Source organism: Patagioenas fasciata, chromosome 3, assembly GCF_037038585.1.
Source record: "Patagioenas fasciata isolate bPatFas1 chromosome 3, bPatFas1.hap1, whole genome shotgun sequence".
Taxonomy (NCBI): domain Eukaryota; kingdom Metazoa; phylum Chordata; class Aves; order Columbiformes; family Columbidae; genus Patagioenas; species Patagioenas fasciata.
The window spans coordinates 62,359,288-62,379,547 of NC_092522.1; the positions used below are offsets into that span (position 1 = coordinate 62,359,288).

Below are 20,260 nucleotides of genomic sequence, written 5' to 3' on the forward strand. Positions count from 1 at the left end.
TTGCCTATATTAACAAATATATTTATTTCAGAATTATTTTCTGGACTGTTGCCAGAATTTATTTTAAGCAATGTAGACATGCATGTGATCAAACTAATTGTAAATAAATGCTGTCACAGAATTTGTAATACAATTGGCTTTCTAGCACTTCATTTTTATACTCAATTAAAATACAAAATCACTAATGTTCTAGTGTTAAAGGACTTCATATTTGTTTATTGTGAAATAATAAATCCAAAACACTATCTGTAAGGTTTGTGTGTGCTTGCATATTTTTGGTAAAACGAGCTTCATGTAAAGGTTTGACCTTAGAGGGCTTTGGGGGACAGTGGAGGGTGGTGCCAAAGTTTTGCTTTTGTTTACAGGGCAAGATAAGATGACAACTGATGATCAGTTTGTCAAACTTCACCCATAGCAGCATGAAGCCTGCCAGGCAATATCATATGTACTTATGCCAAGCAAACAAGACACATGCAAACAAGTGTAAGTAATAAATATTTAGTACCCATGTCAAATACTCATCAGAAACTAAAACTGCCTGTGTGTCCCCAGAGTTTATGTTATCATTCCTCACACATGCCAAAGGCTGCTATGGTGTTCATCCTGAGCACAGTTCTGCCTATGAAGTGACAGCTTTACATCCTCCCCCCTGCTCCCCACAAACTGACAGGAATCCTATTTAGCTGTATTAAGAACAAATGAGCTGGGTTGGGAAGGATCCAAATCCTGTCTCAGTCTGAAGCAGCCAGACCAAACAGTGTGTTTTATTAGAATAACAGCTGCAAAATTCCTCTTTTCCATTTACAGTAAGGTGGCAGTTAGCCCTACTGAACAACAGATTAAAAATAAGTGCTGATATTGTACAAACTATCAACACAGAGTCTTGTCCATAAATCCCAGACAGCACATCGCATCTCAGAAATCATGAGAGTGCAACTGTACTTCCCCACCGGAAGGTGGTTTACACCATCTACCTTTATTATTCACTGGCTAATTAGCCCAGAAACAAACAAAAATCACCATCTGTGAGGGATATATGAACATAGCCATGCCAGGTAAAAGGATTAATGTGACTTTTTTTTTTTTTTTTTTTTGTGGGAGAGATTAAAGAGTTTTTCCACACCTATCCATAGCTTCCAGTACGACTTAGTCTTAAACCAGGATTTCAGATTATTCTGACCAGGATATTTCAAGAAAGCACTCTGTAATTAGCAAATGGTTAACAAGGCAGAGAGAGATTTTTCACACGCAACCTTTTATATCCATGCTTGGTAAACTGTGTATTTTCTCTCCCACCTACAGACAGGTCTCGTACTGATGAAATACACCCAGAGAGACCAAAGACTTCACAGTTCTTAAAAAGATTGAGTGCATTTTTTTTTTGTAGGTTTACAGAAACGCAACATAACTTAAAAAAAAAAAAAAAGAAAGAAAAAAACCTGCATGCTTAAGTTAAACTAACTTCAATGTTATGGCGGTAAAACATCAATTGCTTATTACCATAAAGATAAGCTTGTTTACTCCCTATTTCACAGGGTATAGCTAATACTCATGTAAGTCCTTTACTGCACTGCATTTAAAAAAATATTGCCTCTACTGAAAATAGATAGCAACAATCTGTCCTGATTATGCTCTTCAGAGTTCAAAAGTGCATCTACTCCAAAGACTGCTCAAAGCTTTGCATTAGGCAGTTAGCTCCTCAAGGGAATTGTTCTTTCTAACTAGCAGAATAGTAGCAGATTTTAAAACCAAACAAGTGAAAAAGTCCCACTGGAAAATCGAGGGGAGGCAGTGCCAAGAAAAAAAAGGAGGGATGAAAAAGAGCCAAGTTTGAAGATAGACAAGTTTGCTCAATTAAAAAAAAATAGAAAAAGAAGAAATAGGTTGGATTTTTTAAATATATGACTGTTAAAGACTCCTGTGGAGAACTACATGAAAAGTTCCTGGCGTTTAGTTTTTAGATCATGAAGCAAGGGAAAAAGTTTCTCCTATGTTTACAGAGACATACAGGCTTCCTACAGATACATACACAGGCCATACAAATATCAAATGGAAGCCAATGCACTTTTACCATCTCTCGTAAGTGGGAGTGTCATAAAAACCTCTTAAGAGTTGCCCGGGAGGTCTGTATGTTTCCAGTATGGGAGTACTGGCAGAAGCAGCTGTAATCCACCGTTTAATCTCTCCCAGCACAGATCCGGGGGTGCGGAAGGCGAAGGGCACCCCCAGCCCGCCCACGGCCCCGCTCCCACCGCCCGGCCCTTCCAGCTCCGGCGCAACACCCGAAGCACACCCGCCGAGCCGCTCCAGCTATTCCTCCTGCTTAAAGTAGCCGCTTATTTGGTTCAGGAGCGTCTCCGTGAGCTAGGGGGTGCCCGCCGTTGCCTCCTCGTACCGCGGAGAACTCCCACCGTAAAGCCTCGTCCCAGTACACGGAGCTCGGGCTGTGACCACGGCGGGGACTCGTGCTCAGCCCCTCCATCGCGGAGGCGACAGGGCGCCGGGAAAAGCCCACGCCGCGGCACCAAGAGGTGCCCGCCCAGTCAGGCGCCCGAGCTCGGGCGAGCCCCAACACGGCCCCGCAGAGCGCTCTCCTCCCCCTGCGCCCCACTCACCGGCTTCGGCATTTTGAAGGCTGCTGGTGTTTCTCCTGCTCCCAAGACAAACGTTCATGCAGCGTCTGCCTCGCCTCAGCCAAGCGCCCTGTGAGGAGGAGGAGGAGGAGGAGGAGGAGGATGATGAGGAGGAAGGAGCCGCTCCCGGCCACAGCGGCAGCACAGCCCACGAGTGCGGCGCGGGCCGCCCGGCTGCGGTTAAGTACGCAGGTGGAGCCGCGGCGGTGACTCACCGCCGCCGGCCATTACCCGCCGCTCCCCCCGGCGCTTTCCAAGCGCGGGACCGGCCTCGCCCAGCCGCCGGGCACCCCCGCTGGCCTTACTTCGACGCCCCTGAGGCGCAGGGAGAACCCAGGTTCGGAGCCTCCACCCGCCTCGAGCCCAAGTAGGGTGAGAGGCGGGCAGGGCCGCCCGCGAACCGTCGGGCAACAGGTGCCGGTGGGCGGGGGCGGCGGCGGTGCACGCCGCCCCTGGTAACTCGCCGGGCACAGCCGAACCGCGGGGGGGTTTACTTGTGCCGCCTCTCCTCCGTGTCCCCCACCCACGGCCCCCTGCAGGGAGACCCTCACTCCGGGCGCCGAGCCCCGCCACCCTGCCCACCGCAACATGGCCGCCGGGCGAGCCCTGCCGCCACGCCCGCACCTGCCGCCAGCCGGCCGGGGGCCCAGCGGCGCCCAGCTGCAGGGCCCCGCCCGGTGCGGCCCGGCGGGGACGGCGTCTCCCAAGTCGGCAGATGGGTCGGGGAAGATGTTCAGCTTAGGGGAAGGCAAGGAGCCGGAGGGAGGGCTGCCATGCATGGGGCTCATCCAGTCCTCCTGCTGCCCCTGCCTCTGGCCCGGAGAACGAGTTACTGTTTCTTGTACTGGCACTGGTGCTTCTTGTGTTTATGGCTAGTAACAGTCGGTGAGTTTCTTGAAGTCCAAAGGTAGACAAAACACAGGATTGCTTTGTGTGTTAGAGCACATTTTCAGCAATGGCAGAAAGAGGGGAAAGTTTGGAAATCCACCGAATTTCAAAAACTAGAAAGCAAGACACACTTCAGTTGGCCTTGATCTTTCAAGACCAAAAAAGATAATGCAAGTAGTCTTAACAATTTCTAGGCATACAAAGACGACAAAGTCTGTGCCTACCCCTTGTTCCTTCTCCCTCTTCATTCATGAACACACTCCTACAGACAGAGTACCCGTCAGCTCCGTAGGAGCTGCTGGCCTCCCACAGAAGCTCGGTGCTCGGCTGGTTTTAAGAGCACGTTGTATTTACATAGTCATGGGCAACGGCCTGTAGGACGCAGCTCTTCCGCTGTGCCGGCAACGGCATGTGGTCGAGCTGTAAGACTAAGGAAATCCTGCTGCCTGTACCCACGCTGCTGTCTGCAACAGCCTCACTTCAGGCAGCTTCTGGCTGCTTGGTCAGAAAAGGCATAGGATGGGAGCAGGGAGGCAGAGAACAAGGCAAATAACAACCCACTAAATGGAAAACATATAGGGCAGGGGAGAGCCTGGGAAATATCAAGGGATGGTAACAAAAAGGCCAGCCCCAACAATACAGTTCCTGCACTGGAGAAGATCCAAATGGTGTCTTTCGCTCCCAGGGTCCCCTAGGCAGCAACTGGTAGTGCTTCGTTAAAATAAAAGAATCGTTACTGTGTCTGGTCTGTGAGAGAAAGGAGAGGGCAGCCAAATCGGAGGCTGAGAGAATTCACAGTTATATTCCCTTCCTGTTGCATAATCCTTGGGGATTAGAGAAGGCTTTACCATCAAAATTGAGCCATGGGTGTGGCAGTTTTCAACAGCAGGTGAGAAGAAATAGTCTAAGCTGAACAGCTTCCAAGAGAAGGGCCACGGGGTCAAACATATTTGGGAAAAATATATGTCCTCCATTTTCAGATGAAACAATTCCACTGAGATTTACTTGGATCAGGTTAATTTAACAAAAATACAATTTGTGAAGAGACTTTCTATGCTCTTCTGTAAACAATAGGTTTATGCTGGATTTCATGCCTTATTCAGTGGGATGATACTGGAGATGGACCAGATGGGATTATCACAGTGTTTTGGGTGGGCTCCCAAGCACAAGGCACAACTGTTCCAAGTAAGGAGTGCTTTAAGAACCCAGGTTTTGCAGCTCTTACTCAAAACCCTAAGTTGTATTCATGGATTTTTGGGGGGAGTAGAAAAGGATAGAGATGAGATATTTTCATTTCTTAGTCTGAAAATCCAGATTTTGGCTGTGATTGAAGAAAGAAAAGCCAAAACAAGTGTGTGTATCTGCATACACTAGAAACAGGGTATTGCACAGATCTAATGGGAAGCCCATTTCTATCCTGGGGGATTTTGATTTCCTAAATCCTTTCCTGTCCATAGCTCAGCATGGGCTCAGAGATCATGGTCATTTTTTTTAATACTTACCGTGGCTTCCTAACCACACAGACCTAGAGGCAAGAGGAATTTAGGTGACTAATAATTGTGGCAACATACAATCTTTAGGTTCCTGTTTGCCACAGGACAAAACCTTTTGCTATTCTCCCACAATCACCTGCAATACATGGGGAAAGGTAGATACCTCCATTGGTATCCATAACTACCAGCTTACACAACACCTCTCCACCCAAAACCAACCACCATGAACACACTGAGCTTACACAGGAAGAATTGTCTTCTCTGGAAGGAACCAGAACAACTACCAGCTTGGAGTATGTCGTCTCCTTCGTGGGCTTTCACCTTCTGCTAGGTGTGTTTTCAAACCCTTTTGCCTGCAGAGCACAGTGCCTTATTAAATGCTGGGTTAGGTGGGGCAGCAGATGTCTTTGCGACAGTACAAAACTCTCTTCTATAGCTGGGTTCCTGTGCTACTTAATGTTTCTCCTCAGCTTCCCCCTATAAGGATGGGAAGGTATATAATGCCAGCCCCTTCTTCACTGCTATACTGAACTCTACTCATCCATTGCAAATGCAGTACAACCGGGCTAGCTCCCCTCTCCTCCAGAGCGGGGATGAAACCCATCAGGCTTTCCTGAGAGTGTCCTGAATTTTGAAACATTGGCACCATGTGTAATACTGATAAGCATCGTCTAAGAATGCTTAAAGACCAAATCCCCTTTGGCATCTGGGCGAGGGAATATTGGAGCAGATATGAAATGGGCACATAGCAATCAACCCCCATGAAGACAGTCTGGGGCAGAAATACAAGTATATTAAAAACCAGCTACAAATGTAGAAGCTAGGGAAATTTTCACATGAAAAATCCGTGGAACTTGATTACTTCTAGATTTAGGCACTAGCTAAGAAAGAGAGCTTTTATAGCCACCCTAACTATGGCATTTTCAGTCAGACCTCACAATTGAGCATAAGACCCAAATGAAAATGAAGCCTTTAAGTTAGAGGATTAAGATCTGCTCTGATCCAGCATTTATTCTTAACATGCTTTTTTAAAAGGATAGCATTACTAACAATTTACAGGAATTACTAAGGCAGAGGAGGTGATTAAAGGTTCTCAATTGCTCAGCAGGTCAGTAGCAGAACCCAGTTTCTGTTTTCTTCTCTGTAACAGTTCCCAGACCTTAGTGACCCCTAACGACACTGTGTTAAGTCATCCTCATCAAGTTTTCCTGTTCTACTTTAATTGGTAATAACATTCCAACTTTATGTAAAACATTTATGAATTCCAAGTATGTACCACCATTTGCTCAAGCAACTCCTATAGCTATAAAGTGGCTTTTGCTTAACAGCCTTGATGCCAGCCAATTTTTCACCAGCAAAATACTTCCTGAGCTGGATCATCCTGGAACTGGGAAACATTGAATCTTGTCCCCTAAAAACACTACTCTTGACACTCACACAAAATCAATAGTCTTAACGAGAGGTAGATCTGAACTGCCTGTTTCTCCATAAAGCTCCATCCAGGTTTAGGATTTTTTTGGCAAGGTACAGCTGGAAGAGTTTTGCAGCATTTCTGATAATTTTTTTTGCAGTTTTGCTCCAGGGCTTTTTTACTAATTGGAAATATATAGTAGCTAACTCTGTCTTCACAACAACTCACAGACCGTGCATTTAGTGGAGCAGTTAAAAGAAAGAACATTCAGTATAACAGTTAAAGGAAAGGATGTCACGTTCTGAGCTGTGTTGTATAGATTTAATTAGATTTGCTCTCATCTAGGACAGTCAAGAGGGTGATTTTCTTTGTAAATTGGAAGAGCTGCAGGAGGAAAACGAACCATACGGTAGTATTGACAGTAGCTTCTTTTTCGTTGTCCATGACTGAATAGGCAGCTTATTCCCCACTGCACTTTCTGAAATTCTGGCATTATAATTCCTGAACTGTCAGACTTTAGGAAGAGTGGCCAAGGACCTGCAGAGTTCTAGTTCTGTCTGCACTGACAGCTGCTTCCCCACTGCCCACACTGAGCTTATTGAAAAGCCGACAAATTCAGGTCACAGTGGACCAGCAGTTCCCAACAAAGCACTGTTCACATTCTCTGGGTTTCTCTTGAAGGGGATATATGAGGTAAAAGAGCACAAAGCTTGTGCCTCATTTTCAGTTGTTCCTAAATGAGAAGCTGCTGCCAAGTTCAGTTTATTTGTTTGTTTGTTTGTTTGTTTGTTTATTTATTTATTTATTTATTTATTTATTTATTTATTTATTTATTTATTTATTTATTTATTTTCCCAATAAGCATGGGTTCCCACAAGTTCATTTTATTCTAACAAATGGTTAGGTGGGTTCATGCCTGGAAATAAACCTCATTAAATGATCCAGTGGTTACATGCTGGAAGACTTTTATCTTTGCATTTATTTTATTTTCCAACTGCACCCTGAAGTATTCCTTGGGATTAACTGACCTGATTGATCATTATGGAGCCCTATGGGGACATGCTATGTTATGGAGAAATGTATGTATAATGAAGTTTATGAAGGATTATTTTAAAATGTTATTAAAATGAAGGACTGTTTAAAAATGTGATTAAGAATAAAACAGAAGCAGACAAGACTTCAGGCTTTTATCTGGTTTGTTTTTACCCATCATATAAAGAGAGAAAAACTTAAAGGAAGATTGTGAATATGTTTCTGCTCCTCAGCAAAAATTCCAAAAAGTCCCAAGGCCAGTTTGCTTTCACTTCCTGTGAGAGTTGTTTCAACAACTCTAGTAACACATTCTTCATTCTTCCACAAGAAATTTTCACAGGGAGTGATGCAAAGTGTGCAATAAAATATTCTTTTGGACTGAAACAAAACATAATTTGGCATTTACATTTTGAGTATGCTGAGACTGAGAAATTATTTACAATGGATGTGGAAGGCAGGACATAGTGATAGGTAAAATATAGATAAAATATTACTCAAAGTAAAGGCAGGTTTAAACATATATGTCATCAGGGAAGGAAAATCTATGGTAATAATCTCTGGAACTGAAATCCACAATGAATTATTGATCTTACCAACAAAGATAAAAATAGAAAAAAGCACTGAGAGTTTTCTGAATCTATTGCAAAAAACCAATCATGTCACAAAGCATTGTTTAAAAATGTATAAAATGACAAATGAAGTTCAAGACATACTGAATTTGTGGAGATTATACCACACGTGTAAATCCAGACCTGTTTGTCCAAGACTCAAAGCAAATGGAAACCAGGGGCAACACAGCTTTTACGTTTCAAAATGAAATAATGATCTTAATGTGTATGATAAGAAAGGAAAGAGGAAGGGAGTTCCCCTGGTTAAGTAATCTCTATTCCACCTTGATATCTTCCTTTGTGCTTTTTTATTTGGAGTCTGATTAAAAGTAGAGCTGAGTGCCATATACTGTAAATACCCTCTGCAAATCTGAACTCTCTATGAGGACCAGCTCTTTTAGTTTTTGGTGGGGTTTTTTATTTGTTTGTTTTTAATCTAGCTAGAGATGTATAAAGACAGTGTTGACAAAAACAGCAGGTCAAATAATGTTAACTAACTTAGTTCATGTGGTTCACAAATGGAGCACAGATGTGCAGTCAGAGCAGGTGTGAAGAGTAAGGAAGGTGGAGGCAAAATAAATGCCCACTGCTTAATGGAGGGAAAAATAATTCATCAGTCTGTGTACAGGAGATTTTTTACTCCAAGTTGTTTTATGATTATACATACTGCTGACATGTGTATTGCTTTCACTGTGGGAATGAGGCTGTAAGAGTTCAAATATACAAATAATAAGCTATTTCAACTTAAACAAGAGTGCCAAAATTCAGAATTTCAGGGCTAAAATAAGAGTGCAGAGTTCAATGTACAATTAAGGGACATAGAGTACATTTTATTTTCCTGTGATATGATGCTGACTCACACCTTTTGAGATCAGAAGGACCACATTGTTTGACTTTCAGCATAAACTAAGCAGTTGAGTTTCGCCTGCTGATTCTCAAATCATGTCTGTAACATTAGAAAGGCCTTAAATCCCAGTCCCAAGACTGAAGGGTAGTGATTCTACCTCCTGTTTCTCTTCATGGCAGGAGCTCTTTCAGTGTCAGTTGTGAAAACTGTTTGCATTGACTGATACCTGTATTTCTCATTCAATTTCAGAAGATGCACTATCTATAATGCAATTTGCAGTTAAATACTGAGACAGGATAAAACATCCAGCATGGCTCTTGCCTCTGCTAAGTCAGCAATATAAACTGCATTACTGTACAGTTTGGTGCCAGCTATCAAAATAGAAGACAATTCTCTCTTATTTACCCCAACTGAAAAAGAAAGAATTGCTGGATGCAGAGGGTGACTAGGTAAAGTTTGGAAGGTCCCAAGTATCACTTTACCCTGTTTTTCCACTCAGGACTGTCTCTTTCAGATTATCTTCCCATATTTTGCCTAGCTTTATGTAAGTATTCTATGCAACAAGGGCTCTCTCCCCCTGTGAACATTAGAGATCAGGTTTATTTCGTAGTATAAGGCTGGTTAGCCTTAACAGCTGCATCCAATAGCAAGAGAAACAGAAAATACGTAATACTGGCACTGCTGTTTATTACTGATCATACATGAGCCCTCCTACTCTGCATCACTTGCTTCTGCTGTAGACAAGAACATTTCCAAGTACCATTAGGAGCAAAAAGTTATGTCTGCTCCATTCAAGTTGCAACTGTCCAGTGGCAGAGCAGGCTGCACATAGAACTCCAAGTGCTGAATTAGGAGAGAATATACAGTGGAGACTTCTCTTGCAGATAAAGGACGTTAATTTTGACCTTAGAATATAATGAGTAAGATACTAAGCTAGAGTCTGAAGTGCAAGAATCCACCTATCTCTTGGGAAATCCTCTGTTTGCTCTGTGATAACACAATAATGCTGGAAACAGGCAGGCACTGATAAAGATGCAGTACCACATACAAGGCAGGTATAAGCAGGGTGACATTGCTAAACAAAGCAGAACACTGCCTACTTTCACCAGACTTTAATTTTAACTCTAATATTTTGCAAGGGCTTACCTGGAACTGTACCTCAAGTAAATATTCATTCATGAGAAAAAGCTATTTGTGTTTCATAGCAAACAGCTCATACACAATTTACAAATGCCTACATATATCCTTAATTAGTTTTCAACAACCCTGCTGAAGACTGAGGGCAAGCTAAATCCATTTTATGTCAAGGCTGCAGATACACAGTCATCTTATCTAATCAGCCACAGCTGCCTTAAAGCCAGTAACTCAGAAACAAAGAGGCTACCAAACCAAATAACTTCTGTGAGGCCTTGCTGGAAGAGAAGGGGATTGGGTTGAATACTGCTCACCTGCTACACTGAGGCATGCAGGCAAGCCGAAACAAAGGGAGTTTTCAGTGCTTCCCAATGACACACCTAGTTTGTGAAGTAATTGCCTCTGACGCATGACACTAAAGATAAATAGCAAGTCTTGTAGCATGTTGGCTAGCAACTCCTCAAAACACTTGGGAAAATAATATCATCATGCTACCTTTAAAATAGCAGGTGAATTTCACCTGTTTGCAGCAGGTAGCTCAGGACGTAGGTGCTAATTCAGTACCATTTGAGCCTTCAAAATAGAGCTGAAGTGCTGCCTCAGAGGTAACCAGGACTTCACACATCTTTATTTGCTTCTAGGCAGAACATGGTTCAGCTCGGTGTTACACTTACTTAGTAAGCTTATTATGATTTAAAGGTGGTATGATGAATTCTTTGCTCTCTTTTAATATAAGACAAATAAAAGATGAGAGGGAGAAATCAATAACATGTAACCATATGATCTCCTTCTGTGCTACGGTTTCATCTGCATGACCTCTCCCCAACTGCAACCAACGCCTATGTAGCCAGATCTGTTGGTCCACTGTTTTGACATTCAAGGGCTTACAGTGTGGGAGGAGAAGGGTGAGGTGCTGCTGGACTCCAGAAGTGGGGTGCTGTGTCCCTTCACCTGGTATCAGTTGAAGGTGAGGATCTGGTGACACTGGAGCCAGTGGTTCATGAGCTAATTGTTCAGTAGGTTTAATTGTCTTGAAGCAGTAATAACATTGTTCTTGCAGCAATCAGACGTGAAGTAGTTTCTGTATCAAATAAGTTTGTCTTGTTTTTCCCAACTATGTCATTTGGCCTTATGGACTTGGCTTTGGGTGGTTTAGCACAAACACATGTCCATCAGAGACCTTCATATACTTGGCTTGGATTATCTCCAAAGCCAGCCCCAGCTTCAGCCTGGATCTGAGAGAGACCATGTCACAATTTAAGGCAAGGTGGCAATAACAGACCAGGAGCACAAGAGCTGGAGACACCTTGTAGATGGCCTGAACCACACTGCCCCTAAGACATGCTATGCTGTTAAGTGTAGCATTTTCCTATGAGAAAGTGGGTTGCACTGCTTTGTTCTCCCTGACTGTGATCTGCTTGCCAGGGCAGATGGAGAGTGAGGTGAAAGTCCAACATTAGCTATGTCCTTCTTTTGTGGAGCTCGGTTTTAAGGCCAAATGCTGTGAACAGAGATGCTTTTACGATAAGGGCTTCACATAGGCCATACCAGGCAACATGGCCTGTTTTTGACACAGTGTGTAGAAGCCCAGTTGACCCAGTCATGGCCTCAGTTAAGCGTGTCTGAGCACTTAGGGCTGAGAGCCACGAGTGTCTTCTCACCCACTGTCTGTGGAGAAGCTGGTCATTGAGGCCTGTTTGTGAAAGCTCACGAGAAGGGCTCAGCCCATGCCATTGCAGCCATGACAGGCCAGGCCTGCGGGGCTGTGTCCCTGCCCAGCCCCCTCACGGCTGCTCTGCCAGGCAGGACAGCTGCACAGAGTGGGAAAACAGGGAGTCCTGGCCACTGGCCCAGCTTCCCTTCACCCGCCCGGCACTGTGTGGCAGAAAAATGCCAAAAGGGCCTTAGAGACAACAACAAAACAGGGTGTGCGTCTGCAGCTGATTGGCAGGGTGAGGTAACAGCCCGACGCTTGCACAGAAAGGCAGCAGCTCACAGGCAGGGACCCTCTGTGGAGGAGATGTGCCTGGGGGGTGCTCAGGGGCATCCCAGAGAGCTGCACCTGAGGTGCTCCCAGAAAGCAACATGGACAAGCCTCACGAGTGCTTCACCCATGCTATTTCTCTCTGGGCGTAACCGTCTCGAGCAACGCAGCATTTTTTCCAGCTGCGTTCTAATTGATTGCAACTCTCCTGATCCATGTAGGAGGGTGTCCCATAAGCAATGCCACAGCAAGGAATGATTTTTTACAGTGTTATCTTTCCTTGTATCTAAATGTGCTCATTCCCTGCATTGCTCTCTATATCTTCCACCCTGTCACTTGAAATAACTGCTCACTCATCACTGTAGTGGGTTTAGCCGTGCTGTACAAATCCAGAGAGATAAGGAACTATATTCCTTAGATAGCAGCACATACTCTTGCACAAAGTTCTTTCTTGTCTCAGAGTTCAGTCTGTACCCTTATTTAAAAAAAAAAAAAAAGAATGTAACAAAAAACCCCTCTTCACAGGAATTACCTTAAAATGCAGCATGCAATTCATTAGTGCAGGTCTTCTGAAAGAGTAGTGTTGTTTCAAGTAAGATTATGGCCACCATTTTCCCCATGGTTGCCAATGTGCAGTATTTGAAACCATCCATTTTTTTCTGTGTTTCAAGCAGCAATTAAGTATTGTGTTTCGAATGCCACCACACAGCAAAGGTGAGTAAATAATGGCTTAAATAAGAAGTAAGTTTTGTTTGCTTTTGCAGGTGTTAAATTTCAGCAGGACAATCTAACTCAAACAAAGCCCTAAACAAAAGTTACTGAAATTCGTGACTGACAACCTGAGTTTCATGTTAGACAAGGCAGATAATCAAAATTATCTTTCCTGGCTCTAAAATGTCTAACCACTGATTTTTACCATGGCTGTAAAATTCTGAGAGTGAGTTTTTTAATTTAGGGTGTAACATTTTTGTTTAAAGTTTTAATGCATGGGAAAAACAAAAACAACTGCAGCAACTCCATGTAGTTAAACTATTTATTTCTGTAATAAGTATCCTTATAAAAAAAAAAAAAAAAAAAAGAACAACCTTCCCTTGAGAAGAAATGCAATGCTACATATCTGGTATCCAGATGGATTCAAACTCACATCCTGTAAGCAGTCTCAGAACTTTAGGAAAAAGGTAACACAAAGGTAACTGAGTCATTTTTAGACCCAATAATTAATTTTGTGGAACCCACTCACAGGAAACTCAGGTGCAGGAAACCCTGCTTGTAGAGAAGAGAATGAAAGCAGCAAGTTGTTTCAATGCAAACTACTGATGCTTGTAAGTGAGCCCCTTCCCCCAGGACTCAAGCTTGCAATCCTGCCCCAATATCAAAGCCCTTCAGGGTCAAGACAGTGGGACCAGGCCTGTAGTTGAGAGGTTTAGTGAAGAAAATTCCATGACTTCACTATGACAGGCTCCCATTGTAATTCTTAATTGGTTACTTTAGATTACTCTCTCAACCAGCCCTTGTTAATGTGAAATGATAACCTTGAACTGTGTTTATGGTTTAAGTATTATCCAAAGACCTGCACGCAGCATACAGGGACAAAGTCAGAAACTATTTTGCACTTGTGTGAGGTCAGAATCAGGGTGATTCTGTCAGCCTGATCAGAGATGCACAGTAATTCAGTTGTTTATGGGCCTTATCAAACATTAGATTAAGAGTTCGTGCGTTTAGAAATAGAGCTTACTGGCCTGATTCTTCTACTTTTAGCCACAGTGCTATTACCTGATTTCTTGTGCAGTCTTACTTAAACAAGAGTAGAGGTGGAAGAGGTGAGTTCTATGTTCTTTAGAAAATTTGAGATTACATGAATGGAACACATTAGTGGTTCTGCAATTATAAAAATCTGAGTAATTAGGGGAAAGTTGAAGCAGTCCTGGTCAGAACAGCTGTCCTGTTAGTTTTCAGCTGAAGCTAAAAGTCTATGTGTGTTGTTTGTCCTGGAGACAGAGGAGAAATCCTTCAAAATAGCAGATTCCATTTAGTCTGATCTTTAACATAATGATTCTCAGGTTTCTGTTGTATTTTTTTGCAATGTATTCTGTAACATTATACACATTCTATATATGTGTGTTCTGTATATACATTAATTATATCTGGCTTTGACATGCACAGACTCCTCTTGCTCCTTTAGGAAGACCAGTGAGATGGCATTTGGTGGCACTGCTCAAGTGATCGAGGTCAGACAGATTTGGCTCATATCACACAAGTAGAGAGAGGGTAAATAGGAATCTACTCTTTGAACTATTGAAGTATCTTCTTTACTCCTCCTTCTAGGATTATTATTTACACGAGATTTCCAGCTTGGACCTATAGCCCTCAGCACCCATGTGCTGCTTCCTAGAGCCCTCAAAGCCTGTCTGTTCTGCTCTGCTCAGCAATTCCTTTTGCATCCTCCAACCTAAAGCTGCTTTTCCAATACTTGTTTACCCAGTGCCTGCTGTTTCCTTTCACAGCCTGTCAATAGGGCCCCTTCAAGCCACACCATTGTTCAGCTCCTCTTGAGTCTCCTCGCTCCTCTTTGAGCCTTCACTCCTCACCCCAGCTGGGATCTGGGGAGGTGGCTGCACCAAGGGCCCTGGTTCTCCCCCAAGGTGAGGAAGGAGAGGAGAGCACGATGGGGCGAGGAGTGGGGTGATCCATGTTGTTCGCAGTAAGGAAGTAAGGTGTGGCTCATCCTGAATTTGCCTGAAACACTCTTATCAAAGGACAGCCGGCAACCAGGAAGAAGGTTTATCAGGTGACTGTTCCTTGGAATTGCCCATCCAGGCCCTACAACGAAGGCTGGGCCTTATGGGATTAAGAGTTTTGTTCTGTTTAATGTGGTTGATGAAAAAACTGCCCATAAACAGGATGAGCTGGTTCCAAGTGTTCTGGACTGAGAAGAGATTCCTGTGGGAAACACAAGGACCTTCAGTGGAGCATGTGTACGGGGCAGTACACACGGGATGGAAAGGGCCTGCTACAGCAGCCAGTAAGCACTATATTATCCTAATAGCAAAACAAGTTGGTTTTACTATCTTCATGTCTTATTTTTAATTAATTATTAATAATCAGTTACTACAGCAGTGAGCAGAATGTACCCACAGGTCTATCCATAAAGGAAGTAATTTACTGCCTGCTTTACAATAGTGCTATGTAAACACTTGAGTTGCATTAAGTACCGCATTTCTATGGGAGTAGTGGCACATTTGGGTGAGCAAACACAACCCTTCGGAGAAAACCAAGCACTTTTGGTCCAGCCCCAGCCTGCACTGCTACCAGCCTGTGACAGTGGGAAAATAAATCAATGTTGTTAATGAAAAAATCGAGGAACCAAAAATGATCCCAACATGCTCTTTAAAACTTAGTGTTTCTATTATTTCCACAGGACTTCTGCTTCATGCGGCTTGAAACAGCATTAGAGAGGCCCCAGCCTTACTCCAAAAGTCTCATGGATTTCAGTCAGCCAGGAGCAGGCCTAGGATGGGCACCTGAAACCAAAAGGGTTCATGATTACTTCCCAGCATCTGAGTGATTTCTTATAAGCACCTTAAAATACTCTTCAAATATTAGAATTCTTTCTAAATATATAATTGTACAACCCCAGTATTGTCCTATCTGCCTGTGTTTGAGAGGCAGATTTTCCCGTGTTCTTGTTCCCTAAATCACAGACCAGGATTCAAGCGACATTATTCAATTGTTTTTTTTTTTCACGGATGTAAGTAACACTGTTTCTCACACTCCAGTTTCACTGCTGAACAGAAAATGGAACTCAGCCAGGCAGAGACTCAGATCTGCAAGACCCTCCTCAGATTTGCAGTTTTTTCTTTGCCTTAAAGCACATATGTGAACTGTTTGTGCCTCATTGTGAGGCTACTGACTGCAGTTCATCCTTGAAAACAGCATCCTCCAGAATTCAGCAAAATTACAATTCCTGTTTAACCCTGTATATATACTTAGGAGCCTGACTGAACTGGAGCCTGAAAGAAGCACAGGTCCAGCAGGCATTCCTGTAGCTGCTCAGGAATAATAGCTGACTAATCTGCACAGGGTGAGCTGATGGACAACTTCTAATGGCTTCTTCATCCTTAACATTTTTAGAACAATTTCAATAGGTGTCTGTACATCGTAAGTCACTGTGGCATACATACTGCCCTGTTTTCCTGCAGGCACAGGAGCTTTGAATTTTTATTCTCCACCCTCCCACATTCCCGTGCAATTCCTTTCCTTAATGAGCACACACACCAAATGACCTCTGTGTTCCCTTCTGTAAAATTGTGCGCTGTTCCCCTGAACTCTGGAGCTCACATTTTCATGATGCAATTATTTTCCTGTGCAGCAACAGTTGCAACAAGACTGGTTTTGCAAACAGATTTTCAGCCTCTCATTAGGTTGATGAGAATTTGGTCAGCCTGGTAAGAAATCTTTTGCATGTGGTAAATTAATTTTACTTAAGTACCCCTTTACCGTAGTCTTTTAAAAGAGCCTTCTGAATGCAAAGGCAGACACTACTGCTCAGTCTACACTTCCCTGTGCTTTACTAAGTGTTTACTAATGAGGCAGGTATAATCTGCAATTGATCATGCAATTGATCATGAAAATGTGTTAACAACTGAAACCTAAAATGAACATCTTGCATGACCATAACATCATTCCCATACTTTTCTCGATTACAAGCTGTTCCTTAATAATTACAGTTCATTCTTTGTCATTCTGGAATCTCAGAAAACTCTGAGCAGTGTACTACCCTGGTGACCAAGGCACTGGCAAGGCAGAAACTGGATCTATGTAATTCTTTACTCATGGATCCTTCTTCCCCCACAGTAGATGAGATTCAGTGAGTGCAAAACTTCACTGACATTTTTGATGATGCCTTTCATTTGCGGTGGTGGCAAAACTGCTCATCTCAGTAACCTACAATTATTACATTTAAGTGATAAAACCCACATGAATCAACACCTCCACTAACAATGCAGTTTCACTCTTCTAATGTTGGGGAAATACTTGCATTTTACTTTTGGCACAGGTTCTGATTTAATTCCCAGTTAAGTCAAGGGCAGCCTGGACAATCAGTTTGCTTCAGGGACAGGGGATAAACCCAGCAGTCAAGGTTTATTCTCCAAATATTAGCAGAAGTGCTCTGCTTATCAGGTAGTTGATATTGTTAGCTTGAAGGCAAGAAAATCTTTGCATCCAAATAGAAGCTTTTGAGAGATCCTAGTTGACAGATAGATTTATAAATTGATAATACAGTCTTGAATTTCTTCTTAAACTTTGGTTAATTAAAGCATTTGGGAAGTGTGGATCTTTCCAAAACCACTTATTGAGGAACAATACTGAAATGATCTTGCCTACTCAGGAACCTTACTGTCAATGAACTTTGATTTTTCAGTCATTGTAAACTGTCTTTAAATTAGGATGATTATAAAACTAGAATATAGTTTTATTTTTGTTTGGATAAAGCAAAGCAAGACATATGACATGGACTAAGCTAACCAGACATGAGGCAGATCTATACTAAAACTGCAAACTTTACTTTCTTCTCCTTCCTAAACTTTTTCCCCAGTAAACACATTTTTGCAGTGGGCTTTATAAAAAATTCCATGAATCTTCATGCACCGAGGGCACATTCTTGAATATACTTAAATTCTTGAAAAGACTCTCATAGGCTTCAATGGACTTGTAATCAAGCTCTGAATGTTACAGGCAAGAGACTAACAAAATTTCATTTTCTACATATGATCAAGAGTGATGCAAGCACCCAGCTCTGTGAAATGCTGTGTAAAACTTTATGGTACGCTGCTGTATACAGCTTGACAGTGGTATAGATGTGACAGCCTAGGAACTGCTATAGTATAGAACAGGGCAATTCCTGAGTTAACTGGCTTCTGGAAGAAGACTTTCTTTTAATGAATTAGCGGGCAGCATATGCTGGGAGGAATGCATTTCTCTGCCTTTCTTTCAACAGTGCTTCATATGTAAATACACATAAACCATGATACACCTCTAAATATATGTCTCAAAGATGTATCACCAGGATTGCTCTTGAGAAACTACAAAGCATTATCAGGCAACTAGTAGCATAATCTTCAAACAATTCAATACTTCTGAGAATAATTTTTAAGCTGTAAGTGCTGAAATCCTACAACAGAGTTGGACAAACAGAAACAGCTTCTGCAAAGTTTATGTATTGCACTCCACTTGCCAAAAATGTGGTCCAAATCAGGAAACGGTGTGAACTAAACCAGTCAAAGTCCAACTAATTAATATTTTACCATAGCTGTCAGCAGACAAGACTGTAAAAAGTCTTTCTTCCTTGTCTGTGTGCTTAGCATGTGGTGGGCCAACCACCTGGCAGGAGCTGTCCACCAGTGTCTTGGCTCAGACTCCAGATTAACGCAGATCTTGCCTGCACAGACAAATTCCTGTGGGAGACGAAGGGTTTACACAAATTAGTATTTCAAGGACACACCAATATGTTGCTGCATTTCCAACTTGCCTGTCTGTCTGAAGATGCACTGGCTGTAGAAAACTGGGGATTTCCCTCAACATCCACCTCCACATGGCTTGACTTCTGCATCATCCTCCTGAGAGCTACATGCAAGAACTGCAAGGATGATGATTTCTGCTACACTTAAAGGAGGCAATTAGCACTGTTTGTTCAGTCTCATGCTACATTTGCTAAGCTAATACTTGCAATTGCACCTTTCTCAAAGTGCTGTTTTAGTTGAACACAGTTTGGTGATCCAGAGAAACATCCACACCCATGTAAGAACACCAAGCAACAGGACCTTGACACCACTGTTGAGCTCTTTAACCACATGAAATGGCAATCTGGTCTTCCATCTTTCCCAATAGAGTTTTCCAACTTTAATCTCAGGTGCATGCTGGTGTACCAGCAGGCCTACTGGAGACATGAGGGCTGCAGCATACATCCCAACCATAATCACAAACTGTTTCTATAAACAGAGCATGACAGTTTTTATGGGCCAGGTGTTCTGAGGGTTATTTGTGAGTGGCACCGAGTCCTGGATACATATTTAGCCCATTCATAAAATGTTCACAAAGCCCTTGTGTTATATGCCAAAAAAAAAAATCCACAGGGACCTGATCCATTGGGCTCTGGGTCATTCTGTCACAGAGGAGTGGGAATGTAAGGATGCTCTTATCTAGAGACCAAAATCAGTAAAGCCAAAATAAGGTTCCACATCTCGAGATGGACACAACCAGGCCACTTCCTGCAGGTTCATTTCACTTGTGTCAGGGGTATGTGGAGGTATCATTGCATGCTATCGGACCTCAACCAACACCTAAGCCACCTGTGACCGCTGCAGATGGTGCCTCCCACCTCACCTCTCCTGAGGTTCATGCCTAAGCCCAGCTGCTCTTGAAAACCTTTCATCCCCTTCGCTGCTGCAAGGACACGGACAGACATGCCACAGTAGCACCACGGGGTGTTCTCCCTTTCTGCATTGAAGGCTAAGGACGAAACCGCTGAAATACGTCGCTGACCAACCTGCCCACAGAGACTTGGCAATTCCACCCTCAGGCGCTGCCTCCCCTCAGCCCCACCGCCATTTTGAGCTGGAAGCTGAACGGCCCACAGGTGGCAGAGAGCCTCGGGGCAGTGACAACCCGTGTCTCCCACACCTCCAGTTGGAAAGGAAACCACAGCCTTTCCCCGCAGCACGCTGAGAGAACGGCCCCCCCTGCGGAGACCGTCCCCCCGGCCCGGGCCTAAGCGCCCTGCGCATGCGCGCTGGTGCCGCACCCCGGCCGCCCCCCGTGTCACCCAGGGGAAGGCGGGGAGAGCTGGGACTTCGCCCTGGGAGAGCCGGTGTCGTCACAGGGGAGGCGGCCAATGAGCGGACGCGATTAAAATAGCGCACTATAAATAGCAGCTCCCGGGCAGCCATTGATGCAGGTGCGGGGGTGGTGCGGTGGAGTAGTGGATACACTCCCCGAAATGCTTCTCGTTCTCTTCTACCCTCCCCAGCTCGCCGTCATGGCCACCGTCCTATGTCCTGAGGAGCTTGCTGGGCGGCGCCGGAGGGGGGCACGTCCCCCTCCCTCGGGAGTGGCCCTGGGACAGGGCGTTGACACCCTCGGGGCCTTAGTGCCTGCACTCGTCCCTTCATCTCCCTTCAAGGACTTGGTGACTCTTCCTGCTGGTTTTAGTTGGTTTCTTCTTTTAAAGTGT

At 43.7% G+C, this 20,260-nt stretch overlaps 1 protein-coding gene and 1 long non-coding RNA gene across 4 annotated transcripts in view; both read right to left on the bottom strand.

The window, feature by feature from the left end:
- The window catches only part of EZR (ezrin), a 38,070-nt gene extending 35,026 nt beyond the window's left edge, over window positions 1–3,044 (bottom strand). The window contains exons 1-2 of one of the 2 annotated variants that reach the window (XM_065833681.2): window positions 2,939–3,044; window positions 2,616–2,703 (exon numbers count right to left, since the gene is read on the bottom strand). In XM_065833681.2, coding sequence (XP_065689753.1) covers window positions 2,616–2,627 — 12 coding nt within the window. In that variant the 5' untranslated portion in view covers window positions 2,628–2,703; window positions 2,939–3,044. Of the gene's footprint in view, window positions 1–2,615; window positions 2,704–2,848 lie in introns of both variants that reach the window. The other variant, XM_065833680.2, reaches the window with a different exon arrangement.
- Window positions 3,045–13,125: 10,081 nt separating this feature from the next.
- On the bottom strand, window positions 13,126–19,782 carry LOC139827576 (uncharacterized). 2 transcript variants are annotated; one of them, XR_011738365.1, is made up of 3 exons: window positions 19,577–19,782; window positions 18,336–18,485; window positions 13,126–15,551 (listed from the first exon to the last, which is right to left on the bottom strand). It is a non-coding gene; the product is annotated as an uncharacterized lncRNA (long non-coding RNA). The 2 variants fall into 2 exon arrangements; XR_011738364.1 differs by having other exon boundaries at window positions 19,414–19,782.
- Window positions 19,783–20,260: the final 478 nt, after the last annotated feature.